The sequence below is a fragment of the Arvicola amphibius genome, chromosome 7 (genome assembly GCF_903992535.2).
Source record: "Arvicola amphibius chromosome 7, mArvAmp1.2, whole genome shotgun sequence".
NCBI lineage: Eukaryota > Metazoa > Chordata > Mammalia > Rodentia > Cricetidae > Arvicola > Arvicola amphibius.
In genome coordinates, this window is record NC_052053.1 from 1,807,021 (window position 1) to 1,831,956 (window position 24,936).

Here is a 24,936-nt window from a genome sequence, read left to right on the forward strand (position 1 = left end):
GGCTGATATGGCTCACCTGTGTGGAAGACAGGTCATCAGCAGGCGCTAGAGGCTCTGCCAGTCTGTGCCTGACTGGTAAGGCTTTCTGTCCCAGGGCACAGGCTACTGAAGGGCTGAGACAAACAAGGTCACATCTTTCTGGAATGTCTGTTTTCTTTATAGCTTATTTATTTTACTACATGTGCCTTGGTGTTTTGCCTGCATGTATGTATGTCTGGGTGAGGGTGTCAGATGTTGGAATTACACAGTTGTGAGCTGCCACGTGGGTGCCAGGAATTGAACCCGAGTCCTCCGGAAGGTTGGTGCTCTTAACTTCTGAGCCATCTCTCCAGACCCAGTGTTTTCTTTAAATGTGAATTGTTTTAGAGCCTCGCTTTAATGTTTAAAATAAATGTAAATATAGTGTAACATCAGAATTTGCCTGGTGTTTTAGGATGAAATAGGAGGCAACCAATAGTGTTGCTTTCAGCAGGTCCCTGACATGGTAGGAAAGTTTGAGTCATTCTTTTTTTTTTTTTTTTTTAATGTATACAATATTCTGTCTGTGTGTATGCCTGCAGGCCAGAAGAGGGCACCAGACCTCATTACAGATGGTTGTGAGCCACCATGTGGTTGCCGGGAATTGAACTCAGGACCTTTGGAAGAACAGGCAATGCTCTTAACCACTTAGCCATCTCTCCAGCCCAGTTTGAGTCATTCTTTAATCTCTCTCTGTGTGTGTGTGAGAGAGAGAGAGAGAGGGGAAGAGAGAGAGAGAGAGAGAGAGGAGACTGACTCTGAAGTTCAAGCTGGCCTGGTATTTGCTATGTAGTCCAGACTAGGTTCAAACTCATGGCAATCCTGCCTCAATCTTCTAAGTGCCGGGATTACAGGTGGATCCACCATGTCTTCTTTAAAAAAAAAATTTAATATATATAAGTGACCCATCTTCAAGCACATCAGAAGAGGGAATCAGATTACAAATGTTTGTGAGCCACCATGTGGTTGCTGGGAACTGAACTCAGGACCTCTGGAAGAGCAGCCAGTGCTCTTAACCGCTGAGCCACCTGTCCAGCTCCCCAATCATCCTTCTTAAAGTCCCAGCCACGTGTGGTGAGACAGGAGTGGATACGTTGAAGGACAACAACCCCCTCCCTCCAGCCGCAGACACACACCAGCCAGTCTTTCATTCCCCTTTTTATTTCCTCTAAGACCTGTAAGAAACAGCACCAGGGAGGGACCCGCCCTCCAGCCCTCACACCCGATGGACCCGCCCTCCAGCCCTCACACCCGATGGGGACGCAGCCAACACTTCAGTCTCTCCTGCAGGAGAGGTCGCCTGTGCGTGTGCATGGGGGGATGTGTGCACGCTTGGCAGCTGGAATTTTAGGATAGTCTGTTCACCGATCCTGTGAGTCTTCAGAAGGCAGTACCACAGAGGCTCCTGGGACAAATGTGGAGAAAGGGCAAACCCCCCCCCCCCAATCTGGTTTCCTCCAGTCCAAGAAAATGGCCCAATAACACTGGAATAGACACTGCCTTTCGTTCATAGACAGCTTGCTTTGGAGAATATTTTTAAGAGCTGTTTTTTTTTGTTTTGTTTCCCTTTTTGCAAAGCCCTACAAAAATAGAACTCTCTTAGTATTTATAAATCCACGGCCCCTTGGCTCCACTCACAAGATGTGGGCAGAAAGCCACTGGGGCATTCCCTTTGCTTTATCAAGCCTTGGTTGCCGGTCCTCCGAGCCCCTCAGCCTCGGGAGTCTATGTAGCCACCTTGGAATCAATGACAGCCTTCTGTGGGTCTGGCAAACTGGCGGCGTACTGTCTCTGGAGACGGGACCGGTAGTAGAAGAGGTAGGACGGCAGAAGGAATCCCAGGAGTGAGAGAATCAGGAGGCCCAGATTCACCTTCGAAGCGTAGAAAGAACAAAGCCAAATTAGGACTAGCAGGGTGCATCCTCTTCAGGGACCTGCCTGAGACGCCCAACATGGAGGACAGGGCAGCCATCTGCACTCCAGGTCCAGGACCAGAAGAAATGTGGTCAGACCCAGCAGGTAGGTGTGGTGACTCCTTCACCAGCATCTCAGATGGTCAGCAACCTGGCGAAGGGGCTGAGGCAAGAAGACTAACACCTAGGGAGTGACAGTCACACCCCACGATGCCCTGCTCTCTGGAGTGGAGGAATCCATGCACCTGAAGCCTGGCTCCCGCCTGCTAGTAGGATCCCACTAGAGTGTCAAAAAAAGGCTCTCTGGCATGGTCAAAGGAACCAGGGTGGATATCTAGCCAGCCTGGACCACAGATGACTTGCCACACCCAGGACTGTGACCTTCACGAGCTCCCTCATGTGCTATTCCCTGACTCATGTACAACTTTCAGCGAAGACTCTCATCTCAGCTGAGTACCCCCTTCACGGTCTACTGTGGCAAAGACTAAGTGAGAAGAAAAAAGAAAAAGCCAGCATGGTAGGCACAGCAACCACTCAGCAAGTCGGGGGGAGGGTAATTCGTCACAGTTCTTTTAGAAGAGGGGCCCGTGGTTGGGTGCCCCACAAGCAGAAGTCAGGGTCAGGTGGGTGAGACAACCTGCTGCTGAGCCTCCCAAGGCAGGTGGGGAGGAACCCTGTTCCGAGAGTTCTGAGAGAGAATGACAGCGTCGAGTCTATGTGAACGGGCAGAGAGGTACCGGAGTGCAGTCCCCAGGCTATGACCAGGCCAGCACACACCTAACTGAGACCTAATAGAACAAATCCTGGGGCTGGGGTGGAAAAACCTCTTTCAGCACACAAGCCAGGATCAGAGTTTGGATCCCCCGAATCCATATACATGCTGAGCGGGACCAGTGGTCCACCTCTATTCCAGTTCTCTGGAGAAAGTTAAGCAACTGGACTGCCCACATTGCTAAGCTCTGAGTTCAACTAAGAGACCCTGCCTTGGTGAATAAGGGGCAGCGTGGTCAAGGAGAGCTCCCAGGGTCAATCTGGGGCTTCCACACATGCGTGCACACATAAACTCAAGCATGAGTATGCTCATGCTTGCTTACCACACACATGATAAAGTTTAAAAACAATAGAACAAAATCAGACTCTGGGCACCAGATCAAGAGAGAGGCTGACCAGAGGCTGAGAGCCGTGTCTTTAACTCCCTGGAAGGATTCTGATGAACAGGCAGCCCGACAAGCCCACAGTAGGGCTCTCTCTCTCCAAGGCACCTGCTGGCTGAGGTGCCAGGAGGAGTTCTGGCACATTCCAGCCCTGCCCCTTGCCCAGTACTAGGAAGGGTCCCCTGAGCTCTCACCCAGAAGGGGTCTCCGTGCAGAGGTCCCACCATGGCCATGAAGAGCAGCTGCTGCAGCAGAGCAAACACGGCACTGATGAGGGACTGAAGGCCTGTCAGGGTCCCGAAGTGATTGGACGGGAACCTGAGGGGGGCAGCCGAGAGTCAGAGGCAGGACCCCTCTCAGCCCCGCACCCACCCTGCTCCCTCCCCAGACAGCACTTTGTGTTGGCCAGGAAGAACGTTCCTTGAAGAATTCAAGTCTCTGTGTACCCTTGGGTCCCCACCCACCAGGGTCTGTGTCACTTCAGAACCAGCAGGCTGAGTTCAATTACCTAATGTCTGTGTGGTCAACCTCTCTGTGCCCCACTTCCTTCACCAACAGCAGGGAGAGGACAAGCCTCACTGGGATTTTATGCTATTCTTTTCATAAATGTTTACTGAGCTTCTCCTACGTACAGACACTGTTCTAAGTGCTGGAGAAAAGCGTGACAGATACCTTGTAGCTGTAGCAGTGGTATAAGCAAGACAAATGCATAGCGTGTTAATGCTAAGAGCTAAGCAGGAAAGCTGAATGGGGAAGTGGAGAACCGGGGTCCAGGGGCTTGCAAATGTAGATGAGGTGGCCAGAGGCAGTCACACCAAAAAGTCAGATAGATGTGCCCCAGAGAAGCTGAAGAGGGAAAACCGTAAACCTTACAGGTAGCTGGAGGAAGAGTCAGACAGGAACATACTCAGGGTTTGTTTACAAGTTGGCTCTTGAAGCTGAAGCAGAGAGACAGGGAGAGAGGGAGACAGGGAAAGGGAAAGAGACCCTATGCCCAGATCTTTGGCCCTACTCTGAGCAAAAGGAGACGGGAAACCACAAGTCACGTGAAGAATGGTGGCTCCTACCTAGTGAGCCAATCCCTGTTAAAAGGGGAGTGGGGAGGAGGGTGGTGGTGACACCTGCCTTTAATCCCAGCACTCAGGAGACAGAGGCAGATGGATCTCTGAGTTTGAGGCCAGCCTAGTCTACAACATGAGATCCAGGACGACCAGGGTCTCACTGAGAAACCCAGTCTCAAAAACACAAAAACAAACAAAAGGCAAAGCAGCTAGAGGTGATGCAGCCTTGCAATGATCCGTGCTTGAGACTGAGTGGGCTGGAGTGTCACTGAGGTAGTCAGGGTCGGGAAAGCAGAGGCCGGACCTGTGAAGGGTGGAGCCCAAGGGATGGCAAATACCCTGCAGATGAGTGTCCAGAGAGAAGACCTTAAAGGCAACTGAGAGGCACTGGCTGGGACAGTGAAGGAGAGGGACTGCCCTCCACTGAGACGGCTACAAGGAAGTGTAGCCAAGCACCCACCCAGAACCTTCCAGGGAAAGGACACCGTGAGATGTGATCCATGCAGAGGACTCTTTCAACAGCGCCTTGCAGTTGGCGTGAGGAGAGAAGGAAACCAGCGTTGTTCATTGGGACGCTATAAAATATCTCTATAAGACAGACCCGGGGAAGGAGGCCTCAATCCAGGCCCAGGGCCAACAAGTTCATCAGACCAGGCTTTCCCATTTTCTCTGAGAAAGACATCGTAACTTTGGCATCCCTGTGAATAGACGGTGGGCTCTCTGTGTTCACTGAGCTCCCGCCATGAGAGCTTCCATGACCACTTTCTCTCTCACAGTCGAAGAAAGGCCAGGGAAAGACTGCTCTGGAGGAAGTTGGGGGCCCTTTCAGCTCTGGCTAAGAATCCCTAACTGTTCAGGCAAAGCTCCAGAAGGCAACATGGTCCATGCGACTCACACGGCAGCATAGAGACCTCCGCAGGCCGAGTGGAAGAAACCACGAACAACAGTGTGCAGGACAAAGGCCACCAACTGAAACCCGAGAGAGAGAGAGAGAGAGAGAGAGAAGACGGTCAGAAAGATCAAGGAAGAGAGGAGAAGGACATGGGCTTTGCTGGTCCACTTACACAGTTCTACCCTGAGCCCACCCCCACCAACACAATCTGGGCCCAACCTCCACCAACATAATCTTGACACAACCCCCACCAACGTAATCTACAAGACAGGCTTCCTGGAGAACCCAGGAAGCAGGCCTGGAAAGAGGATCCCCATGGGGGAAGCTCTAGAAATGGAGGAGTGGAGGAAAGCAGGTACCTGCAGGTGTAGGTTGCTGATGAGGCAGATGATGCCGAAGCCCACAAGCAGAATGTTGGTCAGGGTGAAGGCATTGATGGCATTGGTGAGCTTTTGGATCTTTCGGTAGCGTGGTCTGGTGAACTTGGTGGTAGTCCCGTCCCTGAAAAGAGCAGGCAAGTCACTGGTTGCTGCCTGGAACTCCTGGAATCGCCTTAGTACCAGCCTGGCCCCGACCCCTGCTGGTGTGCCTGCAGAGTTCGGAAAGCAAACAAAGCAGAAAACCGTTTCTCTGTCTAGAGAGATGGCTTGCTCAGTGAAGTGCTTGCCTTACAAACATAAGAATCTGAGTTCTAACCCCTTAAACCCATAAAAAAAATCTAGTATCACATTATACACTTCAATCCTGGCACTCAGGAGGCAGAGGTAGGTGGAGCGCTGTGAATTCAAGGCCAGCCTGGTCTACATGAGTGCAAGCCTGTGTCTAAAAATAAATCTGGGTATAGTGGTAGTACCTGAAAACTCACTGCTGGGGAGGTGGAGATAGGTGGGACCCTGGACTTCACTTGCCAGCCAGTCTAGCCTACGGGGCAACCTCCAGGGAGAACCTATGCCAAAAACAAAGCCAGCATGGGCAGCACCTGAGGACCAACAGCCAAGGTTGTACTCTGGCCTCCACATGCAAGTGCACACTCCCTCTGGCCTCCATGTGCAAATGCACACTCCCTCTGGCCTCTATGTGCATGTGCATACTCATGCCTGCACACGCACACCTGGAAAAAAAGAAAGCCATTTCTCTGTAAACGTGGTTTCCTCCCTGACTAGACAAGCAACAAATGGAGGGGGTGTAAATCTACAGGCCCCCCCAGAATGCAGGGTGTCTAGAAGCCCAGGAATTGGCAGGGCAAGTGTCCTGAGCCCGTCCCATACACTCTGAAGTCAGGAAATTGTAGATGAGAAGAAAGGCCGAGAAGGAATTCCCCATACCATCTTCCCCATCGGCCTGAACCAAAGCAGGTGCCACTCTGGGCACAGCTTGGCATGACTCCCCAGAAATCTCCCACTTTTTGGCATGACCAAGAGCTCTGGGCCGGCTCAGGAAAGAAGGGCAGCAGGCTTGGATGAGCGCAGACTGCCCATCTGTCTAGGGTGGCCTCTGCAAATGACCCTTGGCACATCAAGAGCAGAAGGTAGAGAGGGTTGGAGCCTAGGAAACAAAGGGAAACTATTGGGTCCATCCTCGGGTGCTTTTCTCCTAGTCCCCCTCTCTCACATTCTCTGGACAAAATAAAAAGTCAGGAGTTCTAAGTTCAAGATCCAATTTCAGTCTTCAGCCAGCAAGATGTCCATGGTAACCCCGGGCCTTCCTCCATGACACCAAGCTCACTCTGTGACCATAGACAATGGCAGTTACCACTCAGACTGTATCAGATGATACAACAACTCTCCCCTTTCTCAGAACTCTGTCAGAAAGCCATCTTCCATACCAAAAGTGTCCCTAATCCAAGCCACACTGGAAGGCCCTGAACTTCATGCCGAGTTACACAAGCAAACCTAGAAGCAGTTCTCCAACCCAGACACAGACGGGTTCGGATGGCACAGCTCTGGCAGGAAGACAGAACACAGCCTCATGGGAAAGCCCAGGTCAGGTCCATCACGCTAGGGCACACCCAGACTCCGTACCCTCAGCGGCTGTAGGGAATAGCCAACATTTGTTGTTTGGAGACGGGGCCATGCATTCCACAGCCATGGACAGCTGATAGGCCAATCCTCCCTTTTCCTAGCCTTTGATTTCAAACAGGGCCTCGCTCTGAAGCCAAAGTAGGCAAAAGACGACTGTGTAGCCCAGGATAGCCTCAAATCATAGCAACTTCCAGCCTCAGCCTGCTGCTTGCATGACAGGCATAAGTCCCCACACTCAGACAAGCTTAGGAGTGTACGCTTTAGGACACCGGTTCAGGAGCCTGCTGTGTGGTCTCGGGCTGGTTACTTAGTGGTGCACCCCAGGTCTCAGCATCTTCGTCTGTCCATGAGGGTCCATGAGGAACTCACCTGCTAGAGACTGAAATGACACAAAGTGCCTAGCATCTTCCTAGCCCTCAACTAGAGGCATCCTTATGTCAAACAGGCCAAGCCTCCTCCAGCCTGTTTCCCTATCTGCAAGACAGGGAAGTGCTGTCTCGGACCTCCTAGGAAAATGACGTGGGATGCTATATGCCCAAGCCTAGGGGAAAGGAACGCGGCTGTCTGGGCTCATCCTGTGGATCACCTGGGATCTCCGGAGGAAGCACCCTCACGCAGGGCGCCCTCGGTCGGATCATCCACGCAGTCCTTGATGCGCCAGTCCATGATGTAGCCAATGAGGGGGCAGGTGAGAAGACACAGCAGCTGCATGACTCCGAAGATGGAGGAGTAGAACTCAACTGGGCAAGAACAGAAGGGGGGAGGTCAGGACGCCAGCAGCTCAGCCCCCGACCCCCAGCGGAGGGGGGGCGATATCAAAACAGCCTCCCTCTGACCCCCCAAGGAATGGGACATGGCCAGGGACCTGCCTTTATCTCCCTACCTGTCTCTTCCACCTTTTGTCTTTGCTCGTTCTGCTCTGTGGGGAGAGGAAAGACTTGTGGGAAAGCTGAGCCAACCGGCCCTTCAGTCCCGCCCCCGCCCCCCCACCCCCCCCCCCCCCGCAGGCTTTCCGAAGAGCCTTACCATGCTCCCTGCCACCAGTCACAAGGAATTCCAGTATCTTGTTCATGGCAGCCATGTAGAATATGACCCGCAGCTGAGTCATACACATGGTGACGAGGCTCCACAGGAAAATGGGGGAGCAGAGGCTCTTGCGAAAGGGAACAGACTCTAAGGAGACAGTGGGCGAGTGGTCAAGCCCCCAGACTTTCTGTTTCCCAGCTTACATGGGTCTAGCGGTGCTAAGACGGTGACTGTGGGACTCTAGAGAGGAACAAGCTCCTTGAGGGACAGAAGGTTGGGGTGCACTATCCTGCTAAGCTCCGTGACAGCCTCCGAGGAACATGGTTAGGTGACCTAAAGACTTCCAACATCTATGCTCTTTCTCTCTCTCTGTTTTTCGAAACAGGGCTTCTCTGTGTAACAGTCTTGATTGCCTGGAACTGGCTTTGTAGACCAGACTGGCCTCGAACTCACGGAGCTCCGCCTGCCTCTGCCTCTCGAGTGCTAGGATTACAGGCGTGCGCTACCACCGCCCGGCTTAGTCTCCTGCTCTTAATCATCCTCCTGTAAGGTTGAGCAATGGGATGATGAATCTCATGGCTGGACCCATCCTGCACCATATGAAGAGCTTGTATTGCCCACTGAGTCTTCCAGTCCTCATAACTAACCTCCCTGTTGGGTGATGATTTCAGAGATGAGGAAGGAGAGGGTGAGGACCAATGATGACGTCACACAAGGAAAGCAAGACTCAAGCTTGCACTCCAAGGTCCATGCTCCACCCCCAGTCGTCACTGAGCCCCACAGGGAGTTAAGGTACTGTTGGAAGTGAACTTCAGGTTGGTGCAGCTCTTCCTATGGCCAGCAGGGGGTGTAAGTATGCCGGACATGAAAGGCACTGTCAGCCGGCTGGGACTTGGCTGGGAGATTGATTACAACTCAGTGGTGAGCAGAAATTCAGCTGCCTCACAGGCCAGGAAGTTTTCCCTGTGCTGTAAGCTGCTCCTACCCTCATCCAGAGGATCCAGCAGGGTACCCCGAATCTGAATTTCCCTGTTCTCATTGAGCTTTGATTTCCATATCTACATCCACAGAGGGTGTTGTGAAGACCAAGGAGGGTTAAGGATGCACCCTACCTGCCCCCCCAGGCTAGAAACCTGACCAGACACTCACTCTCGTGATGTTTTTCTGAAGTGCCAGAGATGTCCTGGGATGAAATAAAGGCATCAGCCCCCTCCTCCAGGCTGGGGGCCTTCTGGCTCAGCCGCTGGCCCACAATGGTTACATGGGTGTAGAAGCGGTCACCTGTGACCTTATGGTCCAAGGCTAGCCCAATGAGTTTGATCTTCTTCCTGCCAACGGTCAGACCAGAGCACATGAGAGCTCGTCGTGCAAAGCTGAACTTCAACCGTCCCAGCCTGTCCAAGATAAGCACCTCTTTATCTAGCAGTGACATTCCTAGAAATAAGCTCCGATTGCTGCCCCCATCTCTTTGCTCAGAGCCTGGCTTGGGCACCTGCTTATACAGATATCCAGAAAACGGAGGACGGAAGAGTGTTTCCCTCTCGCTCTATTTTTAAGGAGGAGGTGGTGTAGCAGCTTCAGACACCGGCTCAGCCAGGTCCCATCCAAAATTCACCTCACCTCTTTTCAAGGCTAGAACCTTTAGCGAGTCAGTTTGTCACTAGTGGAGTTAATAGCGGCATTTCCATCCCACAGCACTTGGGAGTCAGCACAGCGTATGGCAGATAGTCGGGCTCAATAATGTCAGCTATGCGACGATTGCCTTCTGAGCTAGGTTCTGCAGCACCGCCTCCTGCTCTTGGTTAACTGAAAGGGGACTGGAAGAGGCTGGCATGCAGGTTGCCCCCACAAAAAGCAGTATGCTAAACTGGCAGCGTGGCAGAGTCTTGTTTGGGTCCATGGGACGCTTAACATTAATTCAGGGGATGAGAGTGGGGTCTCCCACTCTGACCTTCTCCTCCGAAGTCAGAGAAGATCTTACCATTAATGACAAACCACTTGTTGACTACCTACTATGTGCCAGCTCTACTATTAAAAATAAAAACTAAAAAAAAAAAAAAAAAAAAACACCCGTGAGCCCATGGCTCAGATGCAGAAGCAGAACTGGGAAGTCTGAGGCCATTTGCAAAACTGAATTCAAAGTCCAAGTGTAAGGCCAAAGCTGGTTCTGTCAATGACATCCTCACTGCCCTGGCCTCAACCCTCTACTTCAGGGGGCAGGGGACAGGAATCCAAGTCACACTCCAACCTCCTCTCCCAGCCTCTCACGTGTAATCAACTTCCTCGGGGGCAGGAAAGGCTTCTGCGGGCCAGTTGAGAGCACAGTTCAGAAAGATAAGACAGGCCAGGCCAGACCAAGTGAACATGATGAGCATGAACGACACTCCAGCATCGTAGATCAGCTGTTGGGGAAGGACAGGCCATGGAGGAAGCCAGCTTGCTCGGGCCCCACAGAGGCAGAACCCTTGGAGGATTGGGGCCTCCAAGGTCTCTTCCATCTCATTCCTTATACCCAATGTGCAGGCGGAGAAACCAAAGCCAGAAATTAAAAGTCAGATCCAGCAAGTCCGCTGTCCATCCCTTCCTTTACCTGAGCTCCACTAAGGGAGCGTGGAATTATCCTTACAAAGTACTGAAGGTGTCCACCACTCTCTCAACGTGCCTGGGAAATCCCAATGTTTGCCCATAACTCCTTAGAAATGCTCACTTTTTGCACAAAGAAATGTTTCATATCATATGCACAGGGAAATTAGTGTTCTGGGTTTAGCTAGCACATTTCCTCACCAGAGAGGCAAATCAAACCTGAGAAGCCTTATCTCAAGGCTCCCAAGTGCACACAGGTGCACAGTCTAGAGGTGAGATAATCCAGCAAGTTTCTACCCCAGAACAAACAGGTTTCAAATGGGCTGGGATCTAATGCAAATGGGACAGCCCCTCCGATAAGAGAATTGTTTCCCATTGTCTTCCCTGACAGCCCCCTACTGAGAGCTCCCGTCACTGTGTGGGAGAAACCTCCACTCTTCCAGGAATTTGGGCCTTGTGCCCTTCCTTCTGGGGGCAAGACAAAGCTTCAATAAGCAGCACCCCTTAAGCATGTAGGGATAACATAGGACTCCCATGCCCACAAAACTAACAAAATAACTCCTCAAGGTCAACTCTGTTCCAGTGGAAGGGGTGCTTGGGCAAACTTGACAGAGGAGGAAGCAGAGGCCTCCAGCCAGCTCCAAGCTTAAAGCTCAGACCTCCAGCTCCCTGGCCCATCAGGCTGGCCTGACCAGGATCTTCTCTGGCAGACTTGCCTTGTGACCCTAGACCAAGTGCCTAAATATCTGGCCTCCTCGACGTAAAAGCACCACTCACCCAGCCCCGTCCAATTCCAGTGTCGAGGCAAACAGACAGCTCAGGGGATGAAGGAAATGGCTCAGCGGGTAAAGTTTGGGGCTCCATCATACATGTAAAGGCAGAGTGTGGCTGCACACACCTGCAACCCGGTGTGGGCTGCGGCTGTGGTGTGGGAACACACAGACTCCAGAGGGCTTCCTGGCCTGCTAGTCTAGCTGAAACCGTAAGCTCTTCGCTCAATGAGAAACTCTGTCTTAGAAAACAAGACAGAGAGTGACAGAAGGAGACCCCATATCAACCTCTAGCTGCCACGTGCACAAGCATGAGTGAGTTCAACTGTAACACACACGCACAGGCACGCGCTCACACACACAGACGCACACATGCACAAGCGTGCACACACATGCACAGACACGCGTGCACACGCACACATACACACACACACACATGCACGCATGCACAGTGAAAGAAGGAAAACCCAGCCCTACCATAGGTTCCATACCTTGATTCCAGGGAACGTGATGGCCGAAGACGCATAGGAACCAATCATGAGGGCCATGAATGTGGAGCGCAAGTTCCCGAACATGTTGGGCAGCTGAGGGAGAGAAGCAACTCTGTGAGCTGGTGATACGCTAATATCATGCCAGTCTCCCCTGTCTTAGCATGCTACAGAAAAGCTCGGGGCTCCAGTCTGGCATTTCTTAAAAAGCACTCCAGGAAGGGCGGCCCCAGAAGACCTACAGAAAAGTCCTTGGGCACCTAAAAGGGTTCTGGAAACATCCTAGAGAGAAGTTTTAACTTTGTCTCTGTATCCTAGGATTGCCCAGGGTTTTTATCCAGGGGACCCCTTTATTTAGTGACCCCTGGATAACCCCCGGGAGCAGGTGAGAAGAAACCCTGATCTAGGGGCAGGAGAGCTCACTGAGTTCAACTCTCAACACACACACAATGGCTCACAACCTGTCCATAATTCCCATTCCAGAGATCTGATACCCTCTTCTGGCCTCCGTGGGTCACCAGGTAGGCACATGACGCACTGACATGCATGCAGACAAGACATACATGTGACATAAACAAATAAAACGGGTTTTTTTTTTTTAAGAAACACTGATGTAAGCCGACTCGTTTCTAACACGAGAAACTGAAGCTGTGAAGGGAAGAAGACTCAAGTTCAGCCTTAAGGACTTCCTCCCTGTCCTGGCCCCATTGAGGCTGTGTCTGTGGATGACCCTAACACATAAAGGTGATCTATAATCCTCTCTTGGGGCCCAAATACCACAGCCTGCAGGCTCTGCTTAACCAGGATAAATCATGGAAAGACCAGGAAGGTAAGGATGAATTGGTGGGAGCTCTGATGCCCCAGAACACCCACTAGTAATGAAGTCCTCAAGATCATCTCTGTACCTCTTCCCTTAATCCCACTCTCTTACAGGGTTAGATAACGTAGCTGGACGGGACCTTAGATGTCATACAGAGGTCACAAGAACAACGGCTCAGTCAAGGAACCTCAAACAGCGTGGGAAGTAAAATATTTAAACAGAGAATGGAGTTATCCTCGCTCCCAAGAGAATAAAGCAAGGGGAGGCCAAGCAGACTCCCATTAGAACAGAGGTCTCGCTAGCGCCTTCTCTCTGCCATGCTCCCTGCCAATGACACAAGGGAAAGATGCTAGGACTTAGATTCCTGTCCCTCGAAGAGGTCCAGCCTCAGTCTAGCTAACCAGAGGCTCACCCAGGAGGTAGCTGATTGGACAATTGGCCTCAGTTAGCGCCTACTGCTGGTCTGAAACAGCAAAAGGTCGGGGTCAGGGCAACAAGCGGAGGGACGGGGTGTGGCAGGCGCCAGGCCATACCATTGGCTGGAGATGAGGGGATGACCGGAAGAGGAGCGCAGACTGGCTGGCCCTCCAATCCCCTCCACAGCCCAGGGCAGGGTCCAGGTCAAGCCTCCGGCTCCAGCCCCTGAAGAGACTTAGAGACCGAAGTCAATTTGCACAGCGGGAAGGGGTTGCTGCACAGAGGGTGGATCGGAAGGGATCAGCTTCCTTGAAAGTTGTGAAATGTGTCCCCAGCTGCAGTTAAAAGCAGCTGCTGGGATGAGAAATTCGGCCAAAACATCCAGTTTGGCCGCATCAGAGATAAACAACCAGAAACAGCCCTACGGGGCCTCTCCTTTCTCACCGCCACCCTGCTAAACTTTTAACCCGTATATCCACAGACATCCACAAATAAATACGGTAAAACAAACTCACACAGATATGTAATAGACGGGGTCACACGAAAGCGGGTCAAAACTAGTTAACTATTTGTAAATTCACACGAGTGCAACCTCGCACATGCCCGTTTCCTCTCAAACTCTTTCACACACTCGCCAGAATGTGGCCAAAGGTCCACGCGGCTAAGCTGCTCCTGCAACCTCGCGACCACTTGACCCGGCTGAGTTTTCTTCCCAGTAGTTATGACTGTTGACATGATTTATTAGTTTGTTTGCTTATTCTGCTCCACCCCTCCCTAAGCCCCATATGGAAGCTTCTGGGAGATGAGGACATAGTCCTGTTTGTACTGTAGACTCCGTGCAGGAACAGAGCTCAACCAACGCTCACGGGCTCAGTACACACACACAGAGCCTCGCCCACGCACAGCTCTGTGCTTCCCGTTAGCTCCCCACCTGCACGGTTTGACACGCAGGCACTTGATCTGGCTACTCGTCATCCACTCACTCGGCAGATTCTACAGTTATTTTTATTTACGCATATGCGTGTATCTGTGTGTGCGCCATGTGTGTGGTCCCCTTGGAGACCAGAAGAGGGTTGTCAGTTTCTCTGGTGCTCGACTTAAAGGCAGTTGGGAGCTGCAGGACTTAGGGAGGGCTGGCAACCAAACTCTGGTCCTTTGCAAGAACAGCAAATGGTCTTAACTGCCAATCAGCTTCTCCAGCCACCCTTCACTCACATCTGACCCCGCCCACCCCCAGGTGTCTGGATGGCTGCCAGGACATGTCCGTCATACTCACAGTGAGTGAGGTAAACGTTAGGCAGATGCCAGCAAACCCATTCAGCGATAGTGCCAGGAATATCAACGGAGACAGAACTGGGAAGAGAGAGAAGGACAGATGAGGACATTTGTGGAGCCAAGGCGTCAAAGCCCACCTTGATCCCCACCCATTCTAGAGACGGCAGAGGGCTCACCGTTAGTGTCCCGAGAGGCCAAGGCCATAAGGGTGCAGGATGCGGCAAAGCAGGCACTGCAAGGACACAGAAAAGTGCGGTATAATTTATTAGCCTCTCATCCCCTACATCATCTCCCTGGCCCGGCATCTCCCCACAATCCAGCCACCTCACCTGCCCACCAAGCGCAGGGGCCGGGGCCCAAAACGATCCATGAGAATCCCCAGAGGCAGTGTGGTAGCGCTTAGCAGGAAGGAGCCAATGGTGAAACCCAGATTGAGCATCTTGTCCTGCTGGTCACAGCTTGGCCACTGGTGTGGTTCATCTTGGGTTGTGTTGGTCCTGTTCTCGGCTGAGGGGGGATGGGAGGACTCAGTACGTGCAACAGAAACAGCCTGGCCCAGGGGTCCTGCCTTCCGACTGAAGCCTCGGCCTGAACTAACCAGGGGTTCCTAGAGTTAACATGGACTCCCACATGCTCTGTCTGGGGTGGGAAAAGAGCCCAAGAGTGAAAGCAGTTTAGCATCTGGCCCTGAGAGAACCACACACATCCTCAATCCCAGGCTTCAACGAGCTGAGCTGAGAACGTGAACAGGTTATGATAGTCACTGGGGAGCACGGGTGGAGAACACCCCAAATGAGGAGGCAAAATCGGGGGCTCGTTCTCTAATGCACGTAACAGGAATGCACATAAAAAGTAGGGGAAGCCTCAATACGTGATATTGATAGCAACAGCTAGTCCTGTTTAGGATTCAGTATTCAGTATTTACTATCTAGCATTAAACTATGTTCCAGGTACTGCTCTGCACAGATCCTGTGAGTCACAACAACCTCCCAAGGGTCCATTAATAAGACACCCCATCCCCCACATGATGAGACCCAAGTGCAGCCTTCTGGGGCCCTTCAGCTGTGAACTTGGGAACCGGGACAAGGTAAAGCAGCCAGGAGAGGGGACAGAGGGTGACCTGACTTAACTCTGTGCATTGAGCCATGAGGTGGCTGGCTACCTCCAAACTGTTTCTGGGTTGTGTTGCCAGGGGAGAACGGGGCATTACCTAGGAGACAGGCCAAACAGGATCTCCATTCCCACTGCCCACCTGACTCCCACAGTGGGTGCCTCAGGCTCCTTGTCTATCAACAAGGACAGAGAACAAGCAGCCTCAGCTGGAGACACGGGAGAGAGTTTCTTCAGTTCCTGGCCCAGGGGAAAGGGCCGAGGCCCATTCCAGAGCTCCAGAAATAGTTGACAATGAGGCTGAACACAGTCCCACCGGATCACACCCTGAGATTGGAAGTTCTGCAAAGGTTTGCGACAGGGAACAAAGGGATGCTGATTTAGAGGGGAGGAGGGCTATTTGTAGTGACCCATGAATGTAATCCCAGCCCTTAGGAGGTTGAAGCAGGAGGATTGCCTTGCAGTCGGCCTGAGCTACATAGTAAGTTCCAGCCTAAGCCATGTGTGAGATTCTGCTGAGAGAGAGAGAGAGAGAGAGAGAGAGAGAGAGAGAGAGAGAGAGAGAATCATTAAAAATACAAACGTGGTGAGCTCTGTGAAGGGACAGGGCTGTGCCTGGGTGCTGGGAAAGAGGGTGGCCCTTGACCCTGACTTCAAATAACCCGAGCTGTCAAAGGACCTGCAGGTAGCACAAGGTAATGAGATCTGTGTGTTAGCATAGAAAGAACATAAAGATGGGTCAGATCTGAAGAGCAGGCTACCAGAAAAGGAACTGCCTTGGGCAGTACCAACTACCTTGGGAGGCTAGGGCCAGGGCTAGGACACCTACAGGAAGGACTTAGGGGGTTCGGCCACTCAGCCTTTGAGGTTCATGCTAACCTCCTTCCTTCACTATCTTTGTGAATGCCACCCACTTCTCTACCGGGTTTGTCCACATGGGTGTATTCTGATCACTCATAAGCATTGTGTTGGGGCAGAAAGAGAAGTCAGACCAAAGGCCACAAACAGGTGACCACCCCCTGATTCTCTCTCTACCCATGTTTTGCCAGACCGCCAACAACTTGGGTTGAGCATCATGTTAAACAGAAATCCATATTTCTAGTTCATGGGAACTTGGGAACCTTAGCTGGACATGGTGGGATGCAACCACAGTCCCAGCTACTCGGGAGGCTGAGGCAACATGACTGGAGCCCAGGAATTCTGAGCCACTCTGAGCAACACAGTAAAAAGAGAGGAAGAAAGAGAGAGGAGGAAGGGAGAGAAAGTCAGAAAGATCTAGCTGTTGCTGGCCTCCTCTTCACTAGGACTGTTCTCTTTTGAACAGGTTTATGTCTGTCTCACAGCTCCCGGACACTAGCTATCTCTCACCTGTCCTTCTGGCCTCATTTATCATCCTCCTCCTGCCCTTACATGGCAGCTGAGTCTGTAGACAATTTCATCATCCAGTGACAAGTTCCCTCCCAGGTAATCCCACGCATTCGCAGAAAACACCTGCTTTGTGCCAGGCCAAAACTCAATCTTTACAACAACCCTAAAAAGTTAATACAGAGGTCTGTGTTACAGATGATGAGGCTCCCGGAAACAAAAGCACTCAGGCACCCAGCGGCCTACAGTGACCTCCTGTGAGCCAGCAGCACAGATTTGTCACACCACGATGCCAGCTGTCCCAGAGGCCAGCTTGGAAACTTTCCCAAGTATCGGCTAATACCAGTGAATACGTGTATCCCGCTCCAGGTACCCAGCCCAGCGGGTTGCTGACGGCCGCTCAAGGCCCGCTAAGATGTAATTTTTTCTGGTGTAATCAGTCAGCTTCTTGGGAGTTCAACATGAGCTGGCTCCTGAAGCCTGATCACTCTGAGAGGCTGGTTAAAGAACTTGCGTTCAGGAGAGGCACAGCAGAATAAGTCTGGCATCTTGCTGCCCCATTTTCACAGACGGATGATGCATGAGAGGAGGAAAGTGAAGGCACCCAGTGAGCAAGCGAGGCTGCTGGGAAAGGAGTCTCCACCTCTACGCTCCAGCTCTTGTTTGCTCCTGATTAGCTGGGTGACCTACGCACATCCCAGTTGGCCGTACACGCGACAGGGCCATTCAAGTTGGGGTTAGGTAGTATATGGAGTGACTTCTGAGGCTCCAGTGATTAGTTACTTGTGCATTAGAAACATGCATGAATATATGTATTTCTCAGGAATATATATACATATGTGTGTGTGTGTGTGTGTGTGTGTGTGTGTATACAACATCAAACCCAAGGTTGCATCACACTTTAAATAACAGTAACTAAGGCATACAGGAACTCCAAAGGGGGTTGTAAATAAATGATCGTGTCTGAGAGACCCTGGAAAATGGATCATGGGTAAGCATGCACCTCTGGTGAAATTCTGGCCTCACTAGCTATGCTGTTGAAATCCTCTGAGCCCTGGTCCCACCTCTGAAATGGAGACAATGACCCGAGACCCCTGGATCTGAGGATGGGCTGAGGACCATACATGCAGAGCAAACTTAAAATGATTCCGTTTTCCTTGCCTCCTAATCCATGTTTGCCTCCTTGTGTTATTTTCCTGCTGGTGATGCAGTCATACCACCAGAATACCTCAGGACGAAGTTCTAGCTGGTTAAGTCTTGTCCGTGGCACTGGGAATGTGATGTTGGAGCCAAGGCCTGTACTCAGTTAGAGATAAGAAGTTTAAAGTCAGGCCTGATGCTAAGTGGAATAAACGGAGAGGTCCCCTCAGAGTGAGACCCCACCCAGCTAGTCCTGCAGCCAGTGAAAGGTAAAGACCCAAGGGACCTGGCGCCCCAAAAGCACCAGGGAGTCAAAGCCGCCGAATGCAAGTGTAATTTAAGGAGTCGGCCGGGTTCCAGCCCCAGCAGAGTTTGGCAGCCTCAAGTACGTGGTTCAAGGGTAGCGGCAAATGCATCCCTGAATGTTCTCTTTTGTTAAGGAAAGCCACTGAGCCCAGGCGCGTGCTAGGAAGTCTCTACCTGGAGGCCCAGAGAGAGCATTTCATGAAAGCTGCCTGGCTGCACTGGAGACCCCAAGCTGTTGGAGATTCCCGAGCCATGGATGGGATGTCTGCCAAGGAAAGCTGCCAACAGGGAGTGGAACCAGCCCAAGACAGAAGCAGGGTACAGTCAACAAAGAGGGAAGATGGCGGGAGGTGGGAAGAGCCCTGTGGTAAGCGGCATGAGGTTACAGGATTTGGAGTTTGCCCTACTGGGTTTCAGTCTCCCTCTGGTCCAGGATCTCCTCACCATGCCCCTTGCCTCCTTTTGGGAATGGCAATAATTATTCTGTGCCATTGCGTGTGGAAGTATGTAATCTTTTTTAGTCTACAGGGGTTACAGGTAAGAGACTGCCTTGAATCTCAGAAGAAACTTTAAACGTCAAGACTGTTATAGATGACGGGGACTTTTGAAGTTGGACTGAATGCATTTTGTATTATGGTGTGGCCCTAAGTCAAGGGAGCAAGCAGCGGAATGTGGTGGTTTGAATGGGAATGGTATTTGGATATTTGCTTCCCTGTAGGTAGATCAGCTTGGGAAGGGTTAGGAGGTGGGTAACTTGGGGTGGACTTAGAGGTTTCAAAAACTCCAGCCAGACCTAGCCTGTCTCTCTCTGCCTCCTGCTTGTGGGTCAGACGTGAGCTCTCAGCTACTGCTCCAATGCCCTGCCTGCCTGCTGCCATACTCCCCGCCATAATGGCCATGGATTCACCCCCTTAAACTATAAGCAAGTCCCCAATTAAGGGCTTTCTTTTGTAAGCTACCTTGGTTACGGTGTCTCTTTACAACAATAGAACAGCAACTAAGCCAGCTGGACGCAATCGTCAGCTATTGGTGGTTGGGACATACAAGCTATTTCATGAGGCTCTGTAATGAAGTTCTTTGTTCAGAACGGAAGTGAATCCTCACTCTGTGCCCTCCTCACACACCTAGAGGTATTGAGGATGGAGCCCACAGCTGCACACTTGCTAGGGAGCAGCCTTTGTTCTCCTCCTTACCAGCTGGGTGACCTTAGGTGAATTGCTTAGCATCCCCCAGGTGCAGGTTTCTCTACCCAAAATGGGGTTTACAATGAGATCTAAAGACCTAACAGAGTAAATATGTAATGACTGAAACGTTGTTTTGTTTTGTTATTGTTATTAGTGCGTCATGAACTGAGGTGACTAAATTTTAAGTAACCGTTCCCATTAGCTCCCGCCCCAGAGATTGGGGGGAAGGCCCCCAAAACATACAGTGTGACCAAGAAACCCCAAAGCCTGTACTAATATCAACCTCAGTTATGAGCTTGACATTTGCTGAGTTCTTCAACTGTTTGTTAAAGGGCACCTTTTGAGTCGCATATTATTCTGTGGCAAGAAAAACAACAGTTATGCAGGTGAAGACCATTACAGAAAATCACAATCAATGAAAACGCAGAGAACAAGCAGCCACGTGCTGCCTCATTAGACATCCACCGCACAACTCCTACGCCTAAGGCTCGAGGGTCGTAATGGAAGCGGGGACAGAGGAAGAGAGGATTGCTGTGAGTCTGCATCTCCTAGAGGTCAGCGAGGACTCAGGATGGGCACCAGGAAGCAGAAAGGGGTGCTTCTGATCAGACAGCACAAGGAAGACAGAACGGACAGACGCGCCATCCCATCCACCAGCCTGCAGAGCCCCTGAAACGAGGAGCTGGGGAGAGGCACTGTCCACTGCTTTCTAAAAAAGCACAAGCCCGCTCTGGGAGAAAATAACAAGCGTTCACTTAGCTTACCAGAAACAACCAGCCTCAACCACACACCCGCCTCATGTCGGTACCTCGTAAGATCAAGGATCTAAACGCAAGAGCCCAAACCACAAAACTAAGAAAACACAGGTGCAGATTTTTGTGACCTTAAGTTTAGTCAACAGTTTTTCAAACAGGATGGAGTAGCAGAATAAAAAAAATAGGCAAGTAGGATTTAACAACATTCAAAACAGATACACACACAAAAAGAAAAACACCGAAGTTTAAAAAAGAAAAAAGGAAGAAGTAAAAGAAAACTACATAAACGACTTAGGTATATAAAGAACTCTTACACTTCAATAAAGGAAAGACAGGACTAGGAAGACAGCTCAGTGGCAGACTGTATATATGCTTAGCACACGTAAGGCCCAGAGTCCAACTCTAGATAAATAAACAAGCAAATAACACTACTTAGAGACAACCACTGTTGAGAATGTGGAGAGACTGGAACCCCTCATGTGCTGCTGGTGAGAATTTAAAACGTGGTACTCATTTTGAAACACATTAAAGTCACCTTCATAACCCAGTGAGTCACTCCAAAATAAATACATAGGTACAGGAGTATTAGCCTTCACAACCCAAAAAGTGGAAATAGCCCAGGTGCCTATCAGCTAATAAAGAAAAGTCATCAGTACTCATGATGGATATATATATGGCTTAGCTTGTACGTGGACAAAGGGTGAACCAAGAAGACGTTATGCAAAGTAAAAGAAACCAGCCACAAAGACAAGATTCCATTTATAGGAAATGTTCTGAATAGGTATAGCTGGTATTCGTCACAGCCAACCTACAACAGAAAGCAGACAAGTGATTGCCTGGAGAGAAAACAGGGGGGCTGGTGCTGCCAATGGGTAAAAGGTTGATAAGGTAAATGCTCTAATTTATGGGGTGACTATGTGAGACCGAATACACTAGAACCTATTGTATTGTATGTATGTTTTGGTTTGGTTTTTAGAGACAGGGTTTCTCTGTGTAGCTTTGGTTGCCCTGGAACTCACTATGTAGACCAGGCTGGCCTCAAACTTACAGAGATCGGTCTGCCCCTGCCTCCCGAGTGCTGGAGTTAAAGGCGTGTACCACCACCATCTGGCTTATAGTGTATGTTTTAAATGAGGGATTTAGATATAATTGTAGGCCCTTAAAAGTTTTGGGAGTGGTAGAAATGTAAATATTGACTCTTGTAATGAATACTGGAATGTATCAACTTGTCAAACATCACCAAAATGTACAAGGTAATTTTCAGTAGAGTTAACTTAGTGAAACCCTACTACCTCCAGATGCAGAAGTCAGGAAGAAGCCACTGCGTGGGCTATAGCAAACATCAAGGCCACCAGGCAACAAAAGAAAGGTTCTCTCTAGTCTTGGAGGGGGGAGGGAATTAGAGTTTGTGGGGGTGGTCATCCGTCTCTAGGGTTCTCTCTCACTGGGTCCTCTCAACCCTCCCGGAATGCCTATCATCCCACCTCAGACTTCCTGCTCCTCAAGGGATCTACCCTGACTTCCTAGGCTGATGCTAACTCCATCATCTCCAGTCCCAGCCCTCGGTAACTGGGGCCAACCACAGGGGCAGGGTGCCATACTTGGGTGCAACCCATTGCTTCCCTAGAGATAACTTTGGCAGGGGTGGGGCAGCCACCACGGTTTAGCTGGGGCTGCAAATAAGAACAGATATCACGACCATCCCACCTCCACCCTCGAGGAGATGGTGTCCGGACCTTCCCCACTCGCAGTATAAGCTATGAGGCATGGGTTGAGCTGAGGAACCAGGAGAAGCCAGAAGGACGTTTATAGCTGCCAAATATTGTTGAGGCTCACGGCCACCCCACGGGCAGATATTACTAATGTCCCTAGGTAATGGATGCTCAATTTGTAAGGAATTGTTAAATGAGGGGGAAGCTGAGATCCAAATCCTTACTGGCCTTCCTTCCATATTTGCTCTACAACATGGCGGAGGCGGGAAAAGGGACAGAGGGAGACACACCAAACTGCACCCCACACAGCTCCTTTGCTGAGCCAGCACTCTCCCATCTGGAAAAGAAATCCACCAAGTCCTAGCCACCTAGTGAGGAGCCCCACCCCACCCCCCACCTCCCGGATGCAGGCAGGCAGGCAGGCTTTGGCTGCAGTTACTGTTCTCAAGAGTGCAGGCCCTTCACACTCCAGCTGTGTGGCTCTGCTTGGTCTCATAAGAACTCTCTTGCGTGTTGGTGATGTCGCTCAATGCTTGCTAGCATGCAAAAGACCTGGGTTTAACTCTTATCCAGGTACTTCAAAGAATCTACATACTACTCTAGAGACTGGAGGTTGTCAAAGGCAGTCTCAGGATTGGATGACCAGCAGGACACAGACATTCAGGGACCACTGAATCAAAGAATACTAACGGAGTGGGCACATGAAGTTGGAAGAAGTTAAGAAGTGAGGCTGTCCAGTTCCTATTTACCCAGTGTTCCAGTCTTGGGCAGCCCTTCTTTGTCTCTGCCTGACGACCTGTCCTTGTTTTCCAACTTCCTACCTCTTCCTTCTACCGTTCCTCGCGGTCCTCACCCCCAATCCCAAACCCTTTTCAGATATACCTGGGCACAGACTGGAATAGAAGCCTTCCTTCTTGAGCATGATCAGCAGGGAGGCCCAGCCCAGGAGCACCGCGGAGAAGAAGAGGTTCTCCAACACAGCGGTGCAAGCCATCCACCAGCGCCTGCCGTACGCCTGCTTCAGCGTGGGGGCCATGGTGGCCGAGACTCTGCAGAGAAACAGAGCGCTGAGAGAAGAAGGGCTTCCTAGCGGCCCTTGAGAAGGGTACTCCATCATGGAGGCTCCTGAGACCCCCGGAGCCAACCCGAGATGGAGCCCTCATGGGGGTCCCATAGAGACCGGTGCTGCGGAGCTGACTCCGCGCGCTCTGGCAGTGCCAGGGGCGAACGCGCCACTGGCCCGCAGGGCACTATCAGGAACTAGAAAGAGAGAAGCAACTTCCTGGCGCGCTGCCGGACTCATCTACCCGAGCCAGAGCGCACAGAGCCCGCTCCTGGAGCCAAACCCCAACTTCCCAAAGTCTCCCAAAGTCAGCAAGGGGCGGACCGTGCTCTGTAGCCACCGCTGACCCACGCCTAGCTAGCCTCTGGCGCCAGATCGGACTCTCAGAAGCGGGCAGGAGGCGGAAAGGGAAGTCTGGGGCTAGCCCGAGACCCTCTATTCTTGTTACGCCTTTCATTCTACTCCTCCTCTCCAGGGCCCGGGTAGAAAAACTCCTCCCGCTCGCCACAGCCGGCGCTCGTGTCCCTCCGGTCTCCTGGGCCAACCCCAAAGCTGCCACGTGGAGGGAGACCCTGGGCGGGCCCCGTGGCGCCCGCGCGCGCCCCTCACTCCGCCGCGCGCCTGGGAACCCGCCAGCCCCTCGGTCCCGGGGAGAGGGCTGCGGCTCCGGCAGGAAATCCTGTGCCTGCAGACTTTATAAGGACAGTGGCGGAGGATGGGATGGCTGGCGGGCGGGTGTGTTTACCAAAGGGAACGAAGAAATCGGAGTTCGCCCGGGCCGCGGTCGCCACCGCCAACAAGGGAGGCGAGACCCAGGCACGCGGAGAGGGGACAGACAGGGAACAGCAAACTAGAAAGACGGAGGGGAAAAAGACGCTAGCCCCTTCTCCAGGGGGTGGTCAAGCTTCTCATCTGTAAAATGGGGCTTTCGATTCAGTGATTCCCCGAGGTCCCTTTCCAAAGTGACAACTGTGGCTCTAAACAGACTGGACTAGAAGAATGGAGGGGTCGGAGAGGGGACAATATGCCCAGTGTCTCAGGTAACGGGCGCTTCGAGGGGACCTGCAAATGTGGCTGGGTAACTTTGAGCTGCACCAACTGCTCACCTGTCCCCAGCAAACTTGCCTCCGGCAGCCGCTGACACCCGGGGTAACACAGAGCCTCCGCGACGCTCCCACACTCCGGATCGCCGGAGACCCAGGATCCCAATGCCAAGCCGCATCCACGCGGGGGTCTTCCGGGCGTGCCAGACCCCGCGGGCCTCGGAGCCTGCCGATCTCTCCTCGTCTGCGCCCTCGAAAGAAGCGGTAGACCTGGGAACCGTCCGGGCGCCACAGAGCCGGGAAGCCGGGAAGCCGGGGCATGGACTACCGATCTGCCGAGTTGATTGTTGTATTTACAGGCGTCCAGAGCGGCGCCCCAAGGTGGGGGCGGGGGTTCCCTTCCCTTCCCCTCCCCTTAGGTCGAGTTTCACTCACACGTGACTCGCCTGTTGGTCCCCAGATACTCTTTTTACCCAATTAGACCGGGGCGCCTAAATTTCTACTCTCGACCCCCGCACCTTCTCTGTTGACCCCCTGAACTAACGTTTGAAAGCATTCTCTGTATCTTTGTTCAAAACAACCCAAGATTTGACTGGAGTTAGTCTGGATGCTGGGAAAGGCTTGGATGGGGTTTTGAACTGTGAAATCAAGAGGAGTGTTTTCTTCTGAGAGTTTATATGATCCAATTTCGAGTCTGCATTTTGAAAACTGACTAACCTGGGACACTCTGGGCCACTTAACCTGTCAGAGCTCAGTTCCCTTCGCTATACAGTGGGATAGCAATAGAATTTGCCTGCCCGTCGAAAGGAGCTGGAATTAG

The 24,936-nt window shown here is 51.7% G+C and overlaps 1 protein-coding gene across 5 annotated transcripts; it reads right to left on the reverse strand.

Annotated features, from left to right (window-relative positions):
- Positions 1-1,161: 1,161 nt before the first annotated feature.
- Positions 1,162-24,487, reverse strand: Slc43a1 (solute carrier family 43 member 1). Of its 5 annotated transcripts, none has more exons than XM_038336460.1 (15): positions 24,199-24,487; positions 22,893-23,059; positions 14,768-14,945; positions 14,615-14,670; positions 14,440-14,516; positions 11,930-12,022; positions 10,354-10,487; positions 9,235-9,413; positions 8,086-8,232; positions 7,943-7,978; positions 7,646-7,799; positions 5,398-5,539; positions 5,042-5,115; positions 3,280-3,403; positions 1,162-1,890 (listed from the first exon to the last, which is right to left on the reverse strand). In XM_038336460.1, the coding sequence occupies exons 1-15, from the start codon at positions 24,435-24,437 to the stop codon at positions 1,744-1,746; spliced, it is 1,947 nt and encodes a 648-aa protein (XP_038192388.1). In that variant the 5' UTR covers positions 24,438-24,487; the 3' UTR covers positions 1,162-1,743. The 5 variants fall into 5 exon arrangements, with proteins under 5 accessions (XP_038192388.1, XP_038192391.1, XP_038192392.1 ...); XM_038336463.1 differs by having other exon boundaries at positions 24,180-24,436; XM_038336464.1 differs by lacking the exon at positions 24,199-24,487 and adding an exon at positions 23,398-23,754.
- Between the last annotated feature and the right edge of the window lie 449 nt (positions 24,488-24,936).

Excerpts from the sequence above, each read along its gene's own strand:
- Slc43a1 (XM_038336460.1), bottom strand. The coding sequence starts at position 24,437 with ATGCCCCGGCTTCCCGGCTTCCCGGCTCTGTGGCGCCCGGACGGTTCC. Across the intron at positions 12,023-14,439 it reads TAACGTTTACCTCACTCACT|CTGCCCAACATGTTCGGGAA; the intron begins GTGAGTATGACG and ends TCTCTCCCTCAG. Across the intron at positions 9,414-10,353 it reads CCCGAGGAAGTTGATTACAC|GAAGAAGATCAAACTCATTG; the intron begins GTGAGAGGCTGG and ends GACCGTTGGCAG.